Source organism: Heliangelus exortis, chromosome 1 (genome assembly GCF_036169615.1).
Source record: "Heliangelus exortis chromosome 1, bHelExo1.hap1, whole genome shotgun sequence".
NCBI lineage: Eukaryota > Metazoa > Chordata > Aves > Apodiformes > Trochilidae > Heliangelus > Heliangelus exortis.
Genome location: NC_092422.1, coordinates 976,696 through 998,353, shown reverse-complemented (window position 1 = coordinate 998,353; position 21,658 = coordinate 976,696). Strand labels below are relative to the sequence as shown.

Genomic DNA, 21,658 nt, shown 5'->3' with positions numbered 1-21,658 from the left:
TGCATCTGCAGTTATAAAATTCCATCAATCTTCAATCATAAAATTAGTAAACTGGTTTTTTTTCTCCTCTGTTCCCATTAAAAATAAGCTTAAAAATTAATGCTGGAGAAAATTACCACGATAATGAAATTAAAGCAGAAATAATGAAAGCAATAATGGAAACATCATCATGGCAAGACTTGATCATCACAAACTAACACTAGATAGAGGAAACATTACACATTTAGTTAAAAGAAAAATTAATCCAACTGCTTTCTGACCTAAGCCTTTGCTTCCAGCTTTGGTATCAGAAAAGTAATCATTGGTCCTCCACTGAATGCTACAACTCCAGGACTTTCCATCTTCAGGTAGAAAATAAACAGCACTGAATAAGATCCTAAGGAGATGTGCTGATTTTAGCTGAGACAATTGAATTTCTTCAGATTAATTTAAGAATATTAATTCTGCTACTGTACATCCTACACTCTGAAAACAGATCTCCCAACAACCACCTTTATGTGAGTTTTCTAACAGGGGATTTTAAATTGAGAATCATAGAATCACAGAATTGTTAAGACAGGTCTAACAACAACCCAATCAAACTCACCAAAAAACCCAAAACCAACCCAACAAAATGGGAATGAAAATTGGTTAAAGGAATAGTGTTTCCTCAGCACTGCTGCATTACCTGATCTTCTTCTCAGCAGATCTCTGGTTGGAATTGTGACTGTCCCAAGAAGATAATCTCTTGATGTCCGAGCTGCCATTGTCTCAGGGGCTGGAAAATAAATAATTCTGTAAATACATCAAACTAGAACCCAGGTTTTAGGAGCAATTGAGATGGTATTTCCTTGGAAAGCAAGCTGTATCACCTCAACAACAAGTGAGGCATGGTTTGGGTGGCATGGTGGTGTTGGGTTGGTGGTTGGACTTCATCACCTTAGAAGTCAGAATGAAAGTGCTGCCACACACTGTGCTGCAGCTTCAGGGACAAAAATAACCACTGATGGCTTTTATAAAGTTATTTTCCCTTCTGACCACAACCCAGTTTGAATCTCTGTCTCTGCAGTTGGTCAGTTAGTTTGTTTTAACCAAACTGAATCATTCTATGAGAACCCAAAGCAAATTATTCAGGACACAGAAGCTCAAAGCAGTGAGAAACAAGGGTGTGGACAAAAAATTTGTAGGTGCTGATAGTGAACATTCATGCACACTCCACCCCCACTAAATCTGGAGTTTTCAGGGAATTACTTGCATAGATGAATATTAAGTAAGCAGTGGGGACTTCAGTGGCCACTTGCCCTAAGAACATGCCAGTCCTGACTCTTCTCCCCCAGGAGTAAGAGAGAATGTAATCTTGAGCTAAATTTTGTTTAGGAAGTAGTTCTACAACTTGTTATGTTGTAAAAGAATCCTGCCCACCTGTCCCAGGACCACTGGAGGACTTTAAGGTATCATTTCTCTGAAGCTCTGTGGCCTTGGGGTCCCCTTTGGGGACAGAGTGGTTGGAGAGCAGCCAGACAGAGAGGGACCTGGGAGTCTGGATTGGCAGGAAGCTGAAGAGGAGGCAGCAGTGTGCCCAGGTGGCCAAGAAGGCCAATGGCATCCTGGGCTGGCTGAGGAAGAGCGTGGCCAGCAGGTCCAGGGAAGGGATTCTGCCCCTGTGCTCAGCTCTGGGGAGGCCAGAGCTTGAGTCCTGTGTCCAGTTCTGGGCCCCTGAGCTCAGGAAGGAGCTTGAGGTGCTGGAGCAGGTCCAAAGGAGGCAACTGGGCTGGGGAAGGGATCCAGCAGAAATGCTGTGAGGAAGGGCTGAGGGAGCTGGGGGTGTTGAGGCTGGAGAAGAGGAGGCTCAGGGGAGACCTCATCACTCTCTCCAAGTCCCTGAAAGGAGGTTGGAGCCAGGGGGGGGTTGGGCTCTTTTCCCAGGCAACTCTCAGCAAGACAAGAGGCCATGGTCTCAAGTTGTGCCAGGGGAGGTTTAGGTTGGACATTAGAAAGAATTTCTTGATGGAGAGGGGGATCAGGCATTGGAATGGGCTGCCCAGGGAAGGGGTGGATTCTCCATCCCTGGAGATATTTCCAAAGAGCCTGGATGTGGCACTGAGTGCCATGGGCTGGGAACCACGGGGGGAGTGGATCAAGGCTTGGACTTGAGGAGCTCTGAGCTCCCTTCCAACCCAGCCAATTCTAGGATTCCATGATTCTTGTTCATGAAATGGAGGCAATAAGGATGCAGCACACAAAGGGAGGGCACTCCAAGACTGAAAAGCTGGTAGTTGCTTATCATTGTATTTCAGAGGTGATCTTGATCCCCTGGAGTCTTAGAAACCTTCATTCTTTGCACAAGGGGAACAGTATCTCCTAGAGCCTTCTCTGAAGACAGTTTGGGTCACTCTATCTAGGAGCAACTGCACAGAAAAATCCCTGGACACACTGAAGGTCAGGCTGAATGGTGCTCTGAGCAATCTGGAAGAAAATGGCTCATTGCAGGGGGCTGGACTGGATGATCTTCAGAAATTCCTTCCATCCCAAACCATTCTCTGACTCCATGAGGAACCTCTCTTCTAAACTAAGAACTCAGGGGACTGGGTCATTCTGAGACAGCATTCACTCACTGCACTCCTTATCCTCCTTACCTGACTTGGTGCTCTGATGGTAGATAGAGAAGGTGATACTGGCAGACTGCAAGAGCTCCCCCAGACAAGAGGTTTCTCCACTGCTTTTCTGGGTGATGAGGTTACAGGGAAACTCCAGGTGGTGCTGGAATTCTGGGCAGAAGCTCCGAGCCACAGCTGGGGTGCTGCGTGGCTCTGCCTCAGGCAGGAAGGAGAGGTGCACAGAGACATAAACATTCACTCCCACCCCTGCATAGTACTGGACTGAAGGGTTCTTCTGGGCCACAGCTCTTCATTTTGTATGTAAAAAAAAAATAAAAATAAGAGAATGAATGCAAGGTATAAGGAACTTAGGAAGCAATGCAACTAAAACAAAAGTTTCAAGTCTTCACGGTGAAAAGACTGGAGAAAAAAGTGCCTGCTCCAAGTAAAAAAAGATGGGAGATCTGGCTGCATATTATTTTTCCCATTTCTTTTTCATCTGAACATGCTAGGAGAACAGATATGAAACAGTGAGAGTCACTGTCACAAAGTCCATCATGAGTGGCTTTGCTCTTATCACTGATCTGAGATCAAAATTACTGAGAAAATCCTCAGCAATAGCTCAGACTGCAGAACAAGTTGTAAGAAAACTTCCCAAAGAAACTGCTCTAAAAGGAAGAAAAAGGCCAAGCCACATTATTTTGACAGAGTAGTACTGACAAGCAAAAGGAGGTGAGATTAGGTGGTGGAATTATATACAAGGAAAACAGACTCAGGTCATACACCTTAAGGATGAAGAGGTGGAGATCATTCCATTTCCTTAACTTTTCCAAGCACCACATGGAAGTGTTCCTCATCTTCCAGACTCAACTTGACTAAAGATGGAGCTCAGCAACACTGAGGAAGGGTCAGTGAGCACTGCTCTAGAGTGACAGGAACCACCCTTCTCTTATGGAATTGATTTGCTTAATTCTTGAAACCCACATTTTGGCACTAAGTGAACACTTAAGAGCAGCAGTGTTCTGGTGAAAAGGAACATGTTCCCTTTACTAGGTTAGTTTATCAATTTATTAGTCAGTTTATCAATGATTCCACAGTGAAATCCAAGGAAAAAAAATCTCAGCTGGCTTCTAAATAGCATCAGCAACACCAAAACTCGAGGCCCATTTTCTGTCAGGCAGTTTTTCTATCAACCTTTGGTGTAGAAAAATGTGGGAATGTATAAAATGAGCCCTTATAATCCTGATCCCTCTGCAGAATGAGTGTTGCCACACACTGTGCTGCAGCTTCAGGGACAAAAATAACCTTTATAAAGTTATTTTCCCTTCTGACCAGAACCCAGTTTGAATCTCTGTCTCTGCAGTTGGCCAGTTAGTTTTTTTTAACCTGTCTCAGCCTGCTGCCTCCAGATAAAGCTGTTTGGAGAGAAAAATCTTGCTCTTTGAATGAGGTTTTACCTGGCTGCTGCTTGCAAACCAGCTGCTCTGTGTATTTGTACAGAAAGAGAAACAGCCTGAGCAGTTATTCCTGCTGCTGGTTTCATGGATTGTTGGTATCTCACACTCACATTGAGCAAGCCTGGATGAAAGGAAAAGAAAGAAAGAAATAAAAGCTTTTTCTGCAGTTACACCCAAGAAAATCAATAGTTTCTTTCTAGCTCTTCATACAAAACTTGCACAATTAATGCAAAAAAATAATTCCACGTGGAAACCACTGACACTGGCTGTGCAAGATGCCAGAAATCTTTCAAGGTCCCTTCCAACCCCCAACATTCTGGGATTCTGTGAAGTTAAAGAGGACAAAAAAGAGAATTTAAGGACTGCATCCTGCAACCTGACATCAGATGGCCTTAACAGCTCCCTCTCACAGGAGAATTTCTGGCTCAGTAAACCCAGGAGAGGTTGTTCAGCCCAGGCACACCTCACATGTGGTATTTTTAATACCCTACAGCAGGATCTGGGCACTTCTTTTTCACAGCACTGCAGTGACAAAAGCTCCAAAGAGGCAGTTGCTGCCTGGGGATAACTAAAAATAACTATAAAACTAACTAAAACTCACTATAAAATAACTAAAGTGTGCTGAAGTCCCTCTCCAGCCTCAGCTCTTCGTGCAGCCAGTTTTTCCAAGAAGCTGCCCCAGATTTCCTCAGTGTCATTCCCAGAGCTGATGTTTGCATCATTGGAAAGAAGCAGGAGAGAAGAGAAAGATGTTTCTGCTCACACCATCTGCCATAAACAGCCCTTAGAATCACAGAATTCTAGAATTGTCTGGGTTGGAAGGGAGCTCAGAGCTCCTCAAGTCCAACCCTTGATCCACTCCCCCCGTGGTTCCCAGCCCATGGCACTCAGTGCCACATCCAGGCTCTTTGGAAATATCTCCAGGGATGGAGAATCCACCCCTTCCCTGGGCAGCCCATTCCAATGCCTGATCCCCCTCTCCAGCAAGAAATTCTTTCTCATGTCCAACCTAAACCTCCCCTGGCACAACTTGAGACCATGGCCTCTTGTCTTGCTGAGAGTTGCCTGGGAAAAGAGCCCAACCCCCCCCTGGCTCCAACCTCCTTTCAGGGACTTGGAGAGAGTGATGAGGTCTCCCCTGAGCCTCCTCTTCTCCAGCCTCAACACCCCCAGCTCCCTCAGCCCTTCCTCACACCATTTCTGCTGGATCCCTTCACCAGCCCAGTTGCCTCCTTTGGACCTGCTCCAGCACCTCAAGCTCCTTCCTGAGCTCAGGGGCCCAGAACTGGACACAGGACTCAAGCTCTGGCCTCCCCAGAGCTGAGCACAGGGGCAGAATCCCTTCCCTGGACCTGCTGGCCACGCTGTTCCTCAGCCAGCCCAGGATGCCATTGGCCTTCTTGGCCACCTGGGCACACTGCTGCCTCCTCTTCAGCTTCCTGGCAATCCCAGCTCCCTTTCTGCCACTCTCTGCCCAGCCTGGAGCTCCCCATGGGCTTCTTGTGTTCAACCTCATCCCCTTGGGATCAGCCCAACTCTCCAGTCTCTCCAGGTCCCTCTGCAGAGCCCTCCTGCCTTCCAGCTGATCCACACTCCCCCCAGCTTGGGGTCACCTGGGAATTTGCTGCTGATGGACTCAATCCCCTCATCTAAATCATCAATAATCTCCCTCCTTTCCATGGGAAGCTAAATTACAAAATGTGGCTTATTCAGCAACTAAGCAGCTTTTTTTTTTTTTAACTTGTTGGGTTTTGGGAGGTTGCTCCTGTTAAGCATTGATTTTTCACAAGGTTTGGTAAAACTGAAAGCTGGGAGGGGAAAACACTCATGGCTGGGATGAGTTTCCACCACAAATGTGTATTTTTATTTCTCTTGGCAGCAAATACACTGACTGCTGGTTTTAAATGTCAAGTGAAAACTCAAAAGCCTCTTTTACCTGAAGACTGTGGATGACATTCCTCTGAGGAATCAATCCTGGGGACCAGTGGAAGATTAAAAGTCTGGATCCCAATTTCTCCATGCTGCTGCATGGTCACCATGGCACACAGCCTTGACAAGGGCAAGGTCCCTTTGGCAACCATCTGATCTCTGACATTTGGGTAATAATACCTGGAAAAACACAAAGCAGCAGCATCAGGCAGGCTGGTTGGATGATGACAAATGCTCCTTATTTCTCTCAAGGCTGTGTGTAACTCAACTTTGAATTTCTGTGTCTTCAAACACTTGTTAAGTGTCCTGAGAGCTGAGGGATAAACTCAAGGAAGTGAATTTCCACAGGAAAAAAACCCAAATAACAGTAAGTGCTCATGCAGAGAATGCCACAAAATTTCTGCACTAGACACAGCAAGATAAGTAGCAGAAACTCTACTAAAAAATGGCATCCCAAAGAAAAAGAAGAGAAGAATCTGGCACCAAATATTCTCCACTATTTATCCCATTTATAAATACAAATGCTGCTTGCAGAAGAGATTTGTGGCTGCAGCTGGGAGTGTAAAAATGACTCAGCTGTTTTCTTCCTGTGCCTCTTGGCTTCAGACTCCTCCTGAAGCAATTTTTGCCCTGTGGCTGATGAAAAACTGGCAGCCCAGGAGGAAAACATCCACTGAGTGAGGAACATGGGAATGCTGTAGATTTGTGTTTCCCTCTCCATTTTGGGGCAAATCCTGAACATTCATTGACTCTTCAAGTCTTGGGTAAAGCATTGCCTGTCCAGTAGTCCAAATATCTTGGAATTTTACACCTGTGGGTTCCTGCTTTTCCCTTTGTACATTTCTAGGAGTAATTCATGATGTTGACAGCATCATAGCAAGAACTCTCTGATTTGGGATCTGGCAGTCAGCATCTGAGCTCCTGCCTCAGAACAAAGGTCCATTGCTAAGCTTTTTCCATTTCAATTATTGCAAACCAGCAAGAAAATTCTTTAAGGCTTTCCTGCTCAGTTATTTACTCTTTTTACCCCAAACCAGCCTAAATTTACCAGCTACTACCAGTGAGTGATCAGGGCAAGATGAAACCCAAGTCAAATCATCCTCAGGAAACTGAGAGAAAAGATATTTCTGACATGCCAGGTGATAAGAATTGGTCACTTTAATTATTCTGGTCATTACCAGGATTGATGTAAAATCCTCCAGCATGTAATATTTCTCCTGTGAACTTGCAAATTTTAAACAGCTTGGTCTGCTTGCTACAGAATGAACACATTATAATTATGCTTTTGAAAATCAACCTTTGTGGTCTCTGCTTTCTGTGACTAGAAATGAGTTTCTGTTGCCAAAGAAACTACAATCTGAACTTACAAATGTTTTATAGTATATTCCTTTGTACTTGGTGACTTGTATTAGGGAAAAAAGAGCCCCAAAACTATGAAATTATACTGCCAGGGAGTTATTAAGTACAGTTTAGATGTAGCAAGGGGTTTAACACTACTTTTAGATGACTATGGCAACAAATGAAAGGCAAAATAAAAGCACACACTTTTTCATGAAGTTGTGAATAGAGCAATCAGCACTCTTGGGGAAGAAAAAAAAAAAGGCTCACATGTCTTAAATGAAGGTATTTATCACCAAATGTTGATGAGCTCACCCTTTTTTTCACTTATTAAGTCCCACAGCTAGAGATTTTTCAACACCAGCTATGTCTCTACCTGCTTGCTGTGCCATCTGTAAAGAAGAGGATTTTATCCTGTACCTGCACCAGACTTCAAACTGGATTCCTCCTCCAGCCACTCCTGGTGCCATAAATGCACTGACCAGGAGCTTCTGGACTGGGACATCAGCAGGAACCAGCAAAGAATGATGATGTTCATCATTAAAGATGGGATCAGGGACACACAGAGTGGTCGCTGTGCGGAACGCCTTTAATTTGATGCCTACAAGTTAAGCAGAGTTGGTTAAAAATGGTTCCATTTGGGGGTTTTCCACCTATTTGCAGCCCTTGAGGAGGCAGGACCCAGGGAAATCCTCCCTCCAGAGGGCTGACTCTTCTGAGTTGTGTTTTCTGAGTGTTTTAGAAGCAATTCAGGGCCCATAAACCTGGGAATGCCTGGGAAACGTGGCTGGGAGCTGAGAGAGTTCACAGGAATTGCTGTGGAACAGGGTTCCTGGTTGGATTTTTCAGAGGAAACATCTCTGTGATCCAAAGCACTCAAAGCCAACACTGAATTGTTTTCTACAACTGCAATTAGTTCATTAGTCCTTCATAACCCCAATGACCTAAAGCAGGCAAGACTTCTCTTGGTGTATTTTAATGTTCATGAAAATGAACATCTTGGGAGGCTTTGCTGAATTTAACTGTGAACAACCTTAGAATTCCCTGTGAATTTTCTCTTGCAGTTTTGCAGGATCAGTTGGTGAAGCCCTGTAGGGTATTTAACAAAAAAAACCAACCCCACACACTTGGTGAAGCCCTGTAGGATATTTAACAAAAAAAAAAAAAACCCCACACACTTGGTGAAGCCCTGTAGGATATTTAACAAAAAAAAAACAACCCCACACACTTGGTGAAGCCCTGTAGGATATTTAACAAAAAAAACCCAAACCCCACACACTTGGTGAAGCCCTGTAGGATATTTAACAAAAAAAACCCCACACAATTGGTGAAGCCCTGTAGGATATTTAACAAAAAAAAAACCAACCCCACACACTTGGTGAAGCCCTGTAGGATATTTAACAAAAAAAACCCAAACCCCACACACTTGGTGAAGCCCTGTAGGATATTTAACAAAAAAAACCCCACACAATTGGTGAAGCCCTGTAGGATATTTAACAAAAAAAAAACAACCCCACACACTTGGTGAAGCCCTGTAGGATATTTAACAAAAAAAAAAAAACAAAAACCATACATTGGTGAAGCCCTGTAAGATATTTAACAAAAAAAACCCCACACACTTGGTGAAGCCTTGTGGGACACTTAAAAAAAAAAACAAAAAAACCCCACACTTGGTGAAGCCCTGTAGGAAACTTAAAAAAAAAAACAAAAACCCCACACACTTGGTGAAGCCCTGTAGGATATTTAACAAAAAAAAACCCAAACCAAACATTGGTGAAGCCCTATAGGATATTTAACAAAAAAACCCCACAGACTTGGTGAAGCCCTGTAGGATATTTAACAAAAAAAAACCAACCAAAATTTGGTGAAGCCCTGTAGATTATTTAACAAAAAAAACCCCACACACTTGGTGAAGCCCTGTAAGATATTTAACAAAAAAAACCAAACAAAACAAACCAAAACTTTGCCCCATGCCTCAGTTGGAAGCAGGTTTTAAATTCCCTGTTGTAGCCCAAGTCCAGATGCAGGCAGAGCTTCTGAGGAAAGCAGAGTTCTGCCTGCATGAGTGCTCAGAAAAAAACATGGACCTTTTTATTTAGGCAGAGAGAACATTCCTAATCAATATTTAATTAAATTAAGGGGGGGATTATAAAAGAAACCTTAGAATTCCCTGTGAATTTTCTCTTGCAGTTTTGCAGGATGAGTTGGTGAAGCCCTGTAGGATATTTAACAAAAAAAACCCAACCAAAATTTGGTGAAGCCCTGTAGATTATTTAACAAAAAAAACCCCCCACACTTGGTGAAGCCCTGTAGGAAACTTAACAAAAAAAAACCAAAACCCCACACACTTGGTGAAGTCCTGTAGGATATTTAAAAAAAAAAACCAAAACCCCACACACTTGGTTAAGCCCTGTAGAATATTTAACAAAAAAAACCCAAAACCCCACACATTGGTGAAGCCCTGTAGGATATTTAACAAAAAAAAAACCAAAACCCACACACTTGGTGAAGCCCTGTAGGATATTTAAAAAAAAAACAAAACAAAACAAAACAAAACTTTGCCCCATGCCTCAGTTGGAAGCAGGTTTTAAATTTCCTGTTGTAGCCCAAGTCCAGATGCAGGCAGAGCTTCTGAGGAAAGCAGAGTTCTGCCTGCATGAATGCTCAGAAAAAAACATGGACCTTTTTATTTAGGCAGAGAGAACATTCCTAATCAATATTTAATTAAATTAAGGGGGGGATTATAAAAAACTTGCCCTCCTCCTGCAGCTCAGCTCCTTGCAGGGCAGCACAAGCTCTCTCTGGAGCTGGGAAGTGGTACTGCACGTAGCAGTCAGCCTCTCCCCAGACTGTGGACTGTAAAGGAGTGAGGCCTTTGACACTCTCCACGTGGATCTCAAACTCATGCTCCATCAGCTCTGCCCCTTCTTGGTCCAACTGCTAAGAAAACAAAGGAAATCCACATGGAAAGGACAATTTGTTAGGAAACGAGGGCTGGGAACATGGAATTCTCAGAGGAGCAGAACCACTCTTGGCTGTTTTTCTCCTAAAGTTCATAGAAACATCAAAAGCCTGACAGTAAAGATTTAAAAATAAAATTTTTAAGTAAAAAAAGCTTAAAAAAGCACATTAAAACCATGAAAGTTCCTACATATCCAACCCTAAGGGTAGTGGCCAAACCTGTATGGGACAGAATAAGACTGTGAGAATTAAGATTGTCTACAATTTTTTGGTTTTTTTTTTTTTTTTTAACTGCACTTGTCATAAAAATAGAAGCAGTAGGGATGCAGGCCAACAAAAAAAAGGCAGCAATCTCATGACTGGTGAGGGAAAATGAGGATGCAAAGAGTGTAAGCAATATGATCCTGCAAAGAAGGATCCTGCATGGGAAGAGCTCTGAGATCACTGGTCTGCTCCTGGTAAATTCTTTTTTTTCCATGTGTCCCCAAGAGGAAAAAATAGGGATTTAGTGAACAATACCATTGTGGGCTGTGTAGGAGGAGGGTCCAGAAAGTGGGGAGGTCTCTGTGTGATGGGAGGCACCATTCCTTCTGCAGTTTTCAGCCTTTGCAGAGCCACTATTTGATCAGCTGAGCCCATTGCCAGGATGACCCTCAGGCTTCCACTCCTACTGCCAGTGAAAACATCCACCACAGGCACGTAGCTGTCCACAGCAACCACAGGGTACTGGGCTTGGAGAAGCAGGTGGGAAATCTTTGGATCTCTAGAAGAGATTAAAACAATTAAAAAAAAAAAAATAAATAATCCCCAGTGTGAGAATGAGCCACCTGGATATGAAAAACCATAGAATTGTTTGGGTTGGAAAAGAGTTTTTAAGAGCAGAAAGTCCACCACTGCCCCATGGCCTCAGCACCACAGCTCCAGGGCTTGGAAATCCCTCCAGGGATGATGGGGACTCTGCCCTGGGCAGCCTGGGACAGGCTCTGAAACCCTTTCCAGGAAGGAATTGTTCCCAATATCCAACCTAAACCTCTCCAGGTGCAACTTGAGGTTGTTTCCTCTTGCCCCATTGCTTGTAACTTGGAAGATGAGAGTGACACCCACAGCATGGTCCCACAAAACTCATTTTAGAAGGGATTTTCAGTGCTGTTAGAAATCCATCAATCTCCATTCCTCCAAACCCCACCTGAATTACACTGCTCCAAGCACAGATCCATGAGCTATTTTCATGGAATCATGGACTCTGCTGAGCTGGGAAGGACCCATCAGGGTCAGCAACTCCTGTCCCTGTGTAGAGCACCCCAAAAATCACCCCACATGCCCTGAGACTGCCACCCAAATGCTTCCTGAACTCAGGTTTGGTGCCAGAGCTGCTTCCCTGGGGAGGATTTTCCATTGCTCAACCATCCTTTGGGTGCAAAACTTTTTCCACAGCCTCTCAGTCCCTGGGGTGTATAAATATCCAGGGTTCCTGTGCCTCAGGTCCAAGATCCATCACTTTTCCTTCTTACATTTCATCCAACTGGATCCCTCTGCAGGGTCTGGGCCCTCAGGAGTCTTAAAATTTGGTGTCATCTGCAAACTGAAGTCCTGCATCTGAGTCATTTCTGAACAGATGAAAGAGAACTGGCCCTAAAATTAATCCCTGTGGAATTCTGTCACCTGCCTGATGTGACCCCCACTTACTGTGAGCATTTTTAGCACAGCTCTCCAAAAAATAACATGGCCTTAGCTAGAAACCAGCCTGGAAACCTGTGAGTGAGGTGATGAGCTGAGACAAGGCTCCTATTAATAAATTTATTATTGTAAATAATACTATATAATAATAATATATTATTATATATTATATAATATATAATATATATAATATATATATTATTTATATATTACATATATATAATATATATATTATATATAATATATAAATATATAATATATTATATATATTATACATATATATTATATAATTATATAATTATATATAATATAATAATATATAATTATTATTATATATTATTATAATTATTATAATATTATTATATTATTATTATATATAATTATATATAAATAATATATTATATATAAATAATATATAATATATATAAACAATATATTATTATATATAATATATATATTATAATTATTATAATATATAATATATAATTATTATAATATATATAATATAATTATATATATAGTATATATATTATATAATAATAATACTATTATTATCATCATATCATTATTGAATTTATTATTATTATTTTTTATTATTAAATTTAATATTATTAAATTTTTATTATTAAAGTCATTATTATTAGATTTTTATTTTTATTATCATTATCAAAATTATTATTGTTGTTGTTGTTGCTGTTATTATTATTATTATTATTATTATTATTATTATTATTATTATATTAATACATTTTACTTTTCTGAGGCAGATCTGTGCTTTTGGGGATAGGCCTGGGCAGGAGGAAAAGAAGGAAGAGGGGCAATCTCCCAGAGAAATGTAAAAAAACCTCTAATTATAACACACTTAAGAGATAAACAAGTAAACTAGAGTGGATTCCTGAAAAAGTTACCCAAATGGCACACTAAAAATTAACAAAGTAGTGGACAGTCAGCTCCAGAACCATCTGATTTCCACTTGGCACTAATGTGACCAAAATAAAAGGAATTAATCCTGAAAGAATCTCTTCTGTTGGGTATTTCTATTAATTAAAATTAATAAGCAGGTCTATTACTTGACTGCATAAAAGGCAAAACATTGAATAAAAGAGCTCTGGAGGGACCCATCAGAGAGGATGCCAATTAAAACATGAAGTATTTAGAGACTTTTTTCATGAGGGATGTAGAGATGTTATCAAAGCCAGGGGCTCCCTGCAGAGCATCACCAGGAAAAAAAAATCAGTCCCAGCCTTGGAAAAATCACCAGTGGGAAGTCACACTGGATTTTTTCTGTGCACTCACTTGGAGCTCTTGCAGTTCACAAGACCACAAGCTCAACCTGGCTCCAAACCTGCCTTTATTTCTCAGATTGCTGCTATTTCTCTACAAGGATTTACCTGATTCACACAGCTCCTGCAGGATGGTCAGGGGATCAGACCCAGCCAGCACGGGGTTAGGAAGGGCAGGTCCTGTCTGACCAACCTGAGCTCCTTTTATCATCAGGGGACTGCCTGGGGATGAGGGGAAGGCTGTGGATGTGCTCTACCTGGACTTCAGCAAGGCCTTTGGCACCGTCTCCCAGAGGATTCTCCTGAAAAAGCTGTCAGGCCACAGCTTGGCCAGGGGCATCTGTGCTGGGTTAGGAACTGGCTGGAGGGCCGGGCCCAGAGAGTGGTGCTGAACGGGGCTGCATCAAAATGGCGGCCGTGGTGTCCCCCAGGGATCAGTGTTGGGCCCAGTGCTGTTTAATATCTTTAGTGAGGATTTAGATGAGGGGATTGAGTCCATCAGCAGCAAATTCCCAGGTGACCCCAAGCTGGGGGGAGTGTGGATCAGCTGGAAGGCAGGAGGGCTCTGCAGAGGGACCTGGAGAGACTGGAGAGTTGGGCTGATCCCAAGGGGATGAGGTTCAACAAGGCCAAGTGCTGGGTCCTGCACTTTGGCCACAACAATCCCATGCAGCGCTACAGGCTGGGTACAGAGTGGTTGGAGAGCAGCCAGGCAGAAAGGGACCTGGGAGTCTGGATTGCCAGGAAGCTGAAGAGGAGGCAGCAGTGTGCCCAGGTGGCCAAGAAGGCCAAGGGCATCCTGGGCTGGCTCAGGAACAGCGTGGCCAGCAGGTCCAGGGAAGGGATTCTGCCCCTGTGCTCAGCCCTGGTAAGGCCACACCTTGAGTCCTGTGTCCAGTTCTGGGCCCCTGAGCTCAGGAAGGAGCTTGAGGTGCTGGAGCAGGTCCAAAGGAGGCAACTGGGCTGGTGAAGGGATCCAGCAGAAATGCTGTGAGGAAGGGCTGAGGGAGCTGGGGGTGTTGAGGCTGGAGAAGAGGAGGCTCAGGGGAGACCTCATCACTCTCTCCAAGTCCCTGAAAGGAGGTTGGAGCCAGGGGGGGGTTGGGCTCTTTTCCCAGGCAACTCTCAGCAAGACAAGAGGCCATGGTCTCAAGTTGTGCCAGGGGAGGTTTAGGTTGGACATTAGAAAGAATTTCTTGCTGGAGAGGGGGATCAGGCATTGGAACGGGCTGCCTGGGGAGGTGGTGGACTCGTCGTCCCTGGAGACATTTAAAAAGCAACTCGATATGGCACTCAGTGCCATGGTCTGGTGACTGTGGCAGTAGTTGTTCAAGGGTTGGACTCGATGATCTCTGAGGTCCCTTCCAACCCAGCCTATTCTATGATTCTATGATTCTATACCCACAGTGTGACTTACTCACAGGCTGCTCAGTGTAGGAAAGTGCCAGAGGAAGCCTGGTTTCTGCTATTAAATATATATATATAAATATATATAAATATATATATAAATATATATAAAAAATATATACAAAAAATAAATATATATATAAAGTATATATATTTATAAATATATATTTATATATATAAAAGATATATAAATATATATAAAAATATATATAAATATATGTGACCAAAATAAAAGGAATTAATTAAGGTTCTGGGCTCATCTTCAGCTTCTACTCCACCACCACCCCCAAATCCTTCTCCTCAGGGCTGCCCTCCATCCTTTCTCTCTCTATATATAAATAAATATATATAAAAATATAAATATATATATAAATATATATACAAATATAAATATATATAAAAATATATATAAAAATATATAAAAATATATAAAAATATATAGAATTCTTATATCTATTTACACATATATAAATAGATATAAATATATATATCTTATATATATATTTATATATAATCTATTTATATATAAAAATATGTATGTATATATAAATATATATATATTTTACATATATATAAAATATTTTTATATATTTATATATATATAAATAGATAGAAGAATTCTCCCACACAGACCCCAGACACCACCCTTCCCTCCTCACTCCCAACATCAATTGGGATATTTCCCAACCCATTAAATCACAGCACAAAGATGTTTTTACTTGAATGAGATGTAAAACTGATGCAGAGGAAGTTTCACTAATCCTAGCAGCTTGTCACAACCAGGGCTTCCCATCTTGTTCCATGCTTCAATAATCATCACATTGTTCTTCAGCCTCTCCAAGTGTTTGGAAGTCAAGGAAAAAGGCATCACCTGAAAGAAATCAATGGAAAAATCATGGAATTCACTGGAAGATTTTTGCTAAACATCAAGGATTCTGGAAATGTTGCATTCTTCCAGTCTGGAGAACTGAGCTCTTTAGAAATGGAAATTAAAAATTAAATGCAGACTTACAAGGTGGAAAAAAATGGGAGGCTTGGAAAAGAGCCAGCCAGGAAAATAGCTGCAATTTAGATAAATTTTAATATAAGATCACATGCTATCTTATAAAACATTTTGAACTTTAAATATCTGTTTATTAAACAACAGATTAATCATTTCCAGCAGCTGCTTCAGGTGTCTTTTGTTGTGTTCTCACATTTCAAATTTCCATCTGAGAATATTTCTCACAAATCACCAGGTATTGTTAAAAGTCAAAAAAATGGATTTGAGCATCCTGACATTTAACAAAAAAATGTCCATACAAAAATTAAAAATAATGCTATTAAATGCCCCAAATTCTGCTGTTTGCTGGGGAAAGGCTCTGGTCCTATCAGAACAGTAACTCACACTTCTGATGGATCCATTAAGAAAAAAAAGAGCAAGGAAACAATAAAAAAAAATCTACATGTGCATATTAGGAAGTCATCAAAAAGTTCTCTTGCAAATACAGCAAAAAGAGAAGTGAATGTTGTTTTTTTTTTTTACTTTTAACCTGAACTTTTCTGACTGTTTCTCTTTTGTGCTTTGGAAATCTTTCTTATTATGTGGATAATAACAGTTCTCTAGGAATTATGTTTCAAACTGCAAATCAAAACTCAAAACTGAGCCAAATCAACATTGAAATCATAGAATCCCAGACTGGGTTGGGTTGGAAGGGACCCAAAAGCTCCTCCAGTTCCAACCCCTGGATGTGCAGGGACCCCTCCCACAGCCCAGGTTGCTCCAAGCCCCATCCAACCTGGGCTGAGACACTGCCAGGGATGGGGCAGCCACAGCTTCCTTGGGCACCCTGGGACAGGGGCTCAGCACCCTCACCCCAAACAATTTCTCCCTCCCCAAGATCTCCTCTCCATCTCCCCTCTTGCAGCTGGAAACCCTTCCCCCTCATCCCATCCCTCCAGGCCCTTGTCCCAAGTCCCTCCCCAGCTTTCCTGGAGCCCCTTCAGGCACTGGAAGATGCTCCAAGGGCTCCCCAGAACCTTCTCTCTTCTCCTCTTCTTCTCTTCTTCTCTTCTTCTCTTCTCTCTTCTCCCTTCTCTCTTCTCTTCTCTTCTCTTCTCTTCTCTTCTCTTCTCTTCTCTTCTCTTCTCTTCTCTTCTCTTCTCTTCTCTTCTCTTCTCGTCTCGTCTCGTCTCGTCTCGTCTCGTCTCGTCTCGTCTCGTCTCGTCTCGTCTCGTCTCGTCTTCTCCTTCTCCTTCTCCCTCTTCTCCAGACTGAACACCCCCAACTCTCTCTAACTGTTCCAGGCTCTCCCCAGCCTCAAATTCAAGAATTTCTTCCCCATCTCCAACCTCAATCTCCCCTCTTGCAGCTGGGAACCCTTCCCCCTCATCCCATCCCTCCAGGCCCTTGTCCAAAGTCCCTCCCCAGCTTTCCTGGAGCCCCTTCAGGCACTGGAAGATGCTCCAAGGGCTCCCCAGGACCTTCTCTTCTTCACCCTCTTCTTCCCTTTCCCTCCTCTCCTGTCTTCTCTCTTCTCTTCCTTTTCCTCCTCTTCCACTCCTCTCGTCCAGACTGAACACCCCCAACTCTCTCAACCTGTTCCAGGCTCTCCCCGCCCTCAAATTCCAGAATTTCTTCCCCATCTCCAACCTCAAGCTCCCCTTTCTCTCCAAGTTTTAACCCATTTCCCTTCTCCTCTCCCTACCCCCCCGTGTCCAAAGCCCTCCCCCAGCTTTCTTGGAGCCCCTTCAGATATTGGAAGGTTGCTCTGAGCTCACCTGGGAGCCTCCTCTTCTCCAGGCTGAACAACCCCAATCCCTCAACCTGGCTTCCCAGGGAGCTGCTCAGCCCTCTGAGCATTTCAGTGGCTCCTCTGGACACCTTCCAGGAGCTCTGTGTCCTTCTGATGCTGGGGACTCCACAACTGGACACAGGACTCCAGGGGGGGTCTCAGCAGAGCAGAGCAGAGGGGGAGAATCCCCTCCCTCAATGCTCTCTGGGCTTCTGCTGATGCCCCCAGGACCTGGGGGGGTTCTGGGCTCAGCTTCAGCTTCTGCTCCACCCACACCCCCAAATCCTTCTCCTTGGGGCTGCCCTACATCCTTTCTCCTCCCAAATTCTCTTGTCCAATGGGATTCCTCCTCCCAGGGGCAGAACCTTACACTTGGCCTTGGTGACCCTCATTCTGTTTTCATGACTTCTTGAGCCTTTCAAGGTCATAGAATCCTAGAATTGTCTGGGTTGGAAGGGAGCTCAGAGCTCCTCAAGTCCAACCCTTGATCCACTCCCCCCGTGGTTCCCAGCCCATGGCACTCAGTGCCACATCCAGGCTCTTTGGAAATATCTCCAGGGATGGAGAATCCACCCCTTCCCTGGGCAGCCCATTCCAATGCCTGATCCCCCTCTCCAGCAAGAAATTCTTTCTCATGTCCAACCTAAACCTCCCCTGGCACAACTTGAGACCATGGCCTCTTGTCTTGCTGAGAGTTGCCTGGGAAAAGAGCCCAACCCCCCCCTGGCTCCAACCTCCTTTCAGGGACTTGGAGAGAGTGATGAGGTCTCCCCTGAGCCTCCTCTTCTCCAGCCTCAACACCCCCAGCTCCCTCAGCCCTTCCTCACAGCATTTCTGCTGGATCCCTTCACCAGCCCAGTTGCCTCCTTTGGACCTGCTCCAGCACCTCAAGCTCCTTCCTGAGCTCAGGGGCCCAGAACTGGACACAGGACTCAAGCTCTGGCCTCCCCAGAGCTGAGCACAGGGGCAGAATCCCTTCCCTGGACCTGCTGGCCACGCTCTTCCTCAGCCAGCCCAGGATGCCATTGGCCTTCTTGGCCACCTGGGCACACTGCTGCCTCCTCTTCAGCTTCCTGCCAATCCCAGCTCCCTTTCTGCCACTCTCTGCCCAGCCTGGAGCTCCCCATGGGCTTCTTGTCTTGAACCTCATCCCCTTGGGATCAGCCCAACTCTCCAGTCTCTCCAGGTCCCTCTGCAGAGCCCTCCTGCCTTCCAGCTGATCCACACTCCCCCCAGCTTGGGGTCACCTGTGAATTTGCTGCTGATGGACTCAATCCCCTCACCTGAATCCTCACTAAAGATATTAAATAGAACTGGTCCCTCTGGATGTACTGGATAGAGCCAAGCAGAGGACTTCCTACCTATAAAAAAGTCACTTATCTTTGCAATTTTGGAACAGCAGATTTTAGTCAGTGTTAAGCAGAAGACCTGTGACTTGCCTGAGAAAACTGGAAGGCAGGTTGTGTGGTGCCCCACATGACAGCAGAGCTCGTGGCCTCCTCCGTGCTGAGCATTTTGCAGGTTAAATAAACATTACAGGAACTCTGGGGCCCACAATCCCCAGCAACAAAATCCCTCCCATCAGGCACCATCAGCAGCACGTGCAGTAACAACCCATCCTCTTCAGGTGCTCTTATTTCTCCCACCAGCTTCTGGGTGACAGAGGTTTGTGCAGCCTCTGGTGACTGCACACTGCTCGTGGTGGCAGCTCCTGACTTCTGGGAGTCCTTGGAGCTGTGAAGGGTCAAGCAGTGAGGATTTTCTGCATTTACACTCTTCCTGTTGGGCTCCTGGAGTTCCAGCTGGGAATTTCTTATAGCATAAGCAGGGATTTGCTTGGTGGCTGCAGCTGTCCTGGCAGTGGTGAGGGTGAAATCTTTGTTGTTGGCTGCAAGCTCCAGGGATACCTGCAGGGGGCAAGGCAGAGGAGATGAGCCTCAAAGACAGGAGGTTGCAGCATAAATTAAGGAAAAAAATGCATGTTTTGTTCTGGAACTGTTGGCTCATCACCCAGCAACTGGTGACAAGCTACAACTCTCACTGCAAAATAACCTCCAGGCAGTTTTATTGGATGGAGCAGGCACTGAAGCACTGAACTGCAGCTGGAGAAAGGAAAAAATTAAAATAAAATACCAAGCTGAATGAGAAATGAGTCCCTACCTAGCCAAGGTGACAAAATATCCCAAATATCATTTGCTCCAGCACTGGCTGCTTGAGGAAAATTGTGAAAAAGAAGTGTGTCCAAATGTTTTCTCTCACTGCTCTTTCATATTCCTTGATGATTTGAGCTGTTCCTTCCCCCCCTCCTTACTGTGGGCTCCTTCTCTCCAATGGTTTAAATATCCCACTGCATTTGCTTTCTCTTTTTCTCTTTTTTTCCTCTCTTTTTTCTTTTCTTTTCTCATCTTTTCTTTTCTCATCTTTTCTTTTCTTTTCTCATCTTTTCTTTTCTCATCTTTTCTTTTCTCATCTTTTCTTTTCTTTTCTCATCTTTTCTTTTCTCATCATCTTTTCTTTTCTCATCTTTTCTTTTCTCATCTTTTCTTTTCTCATCTTTTCTTTTCTTTTCTTTTCTTTTCTTTTCTTTTCTTTTCTTTTCTTTTCTTTTCTTTTCTTTTCTTTTCTTTTCTTTTCTTTTCTTTTCTTTTCCTTTCTTTCTCTTTTTTTGGTTTTTTTTTTTTTTTTTTTTTTTTTTTGGCTTTTGTTTTGTTTTTTTAACACTCTGCCCTACCTCTCCATTTCCTTGTCATGCTGTCAAGGTTTGCAAGAGAAAAGAGTTAAAATTGACAGAAATAAAAATGTCTGTGTGTGAAAGCAATGAAAGAAACACCAGGATGAGGGCTAAAGGAAAGGCAAATGTTGATTTTGGAAGTGTTAATTGCTACAGAGCAGCACAGCTTTGCTGGATTCAGTCACAGGACAGGACAGCAAGAAGGGGAGGAAGAAATTGGAAGCTCAGGAGATAAGGTGGCAGGATAGACAAAGATTGGAGCCAGAAAATGCCCAAATAAGGAAAACAAACTCAGAATTTTGCCTAAGACTTAGCAAGGATGAGACAAGATCCCAGCCCTGAAGCTGCACTACTCAGAAGCTGCCTGCAGACTGGTTCTGTAGTGGAGTGGTTCCAAACTCAGGGTTATTGACCCTTGTTTCACCTGCAGCCAGGGGAACTTCACCCAGCAACAGCCTTAGATATGCAAAAGGTTGAAAATATTTCTCCAAAACCTCAAAAGAAAAAAGGGTTCAGGGCTTGTAGTGGTTTTACAACCCTTCATACTCAAGATGTGGTCAATTAAATCAATGAGAGACTATCATAGAATCCTAGAATCCTAGAATCCTAGAACTGGCTGGGTTGGAAGGGAGCTCAGAGCTCCTCAAGTCCAACCCTTGATCCACTCCCCCCGTGGTTCCCAGCCCATGGCACTGAGTGCCACATCCAGGCTCTTTGGAAATATCTCCAGGGATGGAGAATCCACCCCTTCCCTGGGCAGCCCATTCCAATGCCTGATCCCCCTCTCCAGCAAGAAATTCTTTCTCATGTCCAACCTAAACCTCCCCTGGCACAACTTGAGACCATGGCCTCTTGTCTTGCTGAGAGTTGCCTGGGAAAAGAGCCCAACCCCCCCCTGGCTCCAACCTCCTTTCAGGGACTTGGAGAGAGTGATGAGGTCTCCCCTGAGCCTCCTCTTCTCCAGCCTCAACACCCCCAGCTCCCTCAGCCCTTCCTCACAGCATTTCTGCTGGATCCCTTCACCAGCCCAGTTGCCTCCTTTGGACCTGCTCCAGCACCTCAAGCTCCTTCCTGAGCTCAGGGGCCCAGAACTGGACACAGGACTCAAGCTCTGGCCTCCCCAGAGCTGAGCACAGGGGCAGAATCCCTTCCCTGGACCTGCTGGCCACGCTCTTCCTCAGCCAGCCCAGGATGCCATTGGCCTTCTTGGCCACCTGGGCACACTGCTGCCTCCTCTTCAGCTTCCTGCCAATCCCAGCTCCCTTTCTGCCACTCTCTGCCCAGCCTGGAGCTCCCCATGGGCTTCTTGTCTTGAACCTCATCCCCTTGGGATCAGCCCAACTCTCCAGTCTCTCCAGGTCCCTCTGCAGAGCCCTCCTGCCTTCCAGCTGATCCACACTCCCCCCAGCTTGGGGTCACCTGGGAATTTGCTGCTGATGGACTCAATCCCCTCATCTCAATCCTCACTAAAGATATTAAACAGCACTGGGCCCAACACTGATCCCTGGGGGACACCACGGCCGCC

The 21,658-nt window shown here is 44.1% G+C and overlaps 1 protein-coding gene across 3 annotated transcripts in view; it reads right to left on the bottom strand.

Moving 5' to 3' along the window:
* C2CD3 (C2 domain containing 3 centriole elongation regulator) overlaps positions 1 to 21,658 on the bottom strand; it is a 72,677-nt gene that overhangs the window by 32,691 nt on the left and 18,328 nt on the right. For 2 of the 3 annotated variants that reach the window (XM_071757705.1, XM_071757880.1), the window contains exons 14-22: positions 18,842 to 19,309; positions 15,348 to 15,499; positions 10,781 to 11,024; positions 10,057 to 10,240; positions 7,721 to 7,901; positions 5,970 to 6,142; positions 4,034 to 4,154; positions 2,616 to 2,884; positions 668 to 757 (exon numbers count right to left, since the gene is read on the bottom strand). In XM_071757705.1, the coding sequence (XP_071613806.1) occupies positions 668 to 757; positions 2,616 to 2,884; positions 4,034 to 4,154; positions 5,970 to 6,142; positions 7,721 to 7,901; positions 10,057 to 10,240; positions 10,781 to 11,024; positions 15,348 to 15,499; positions 18,842 to 19,309 (1,882 nt within the window). The remainder of the gene's footprint in view (positions 1 to 667; positions 758 to 2,615; positions 2,885 to 4,033; positions 4,155 to 5,969; positions 6,143 to 7,720; positions 7,902 to 10,056; positions 10,241 to 10,780; positions 11,025 to 15,347; positions 15,500 to 18,841; positions 19,310 to 21,658) is intronic. The other variant, XM_071757789.1, reaches the window with a different exon arrangement.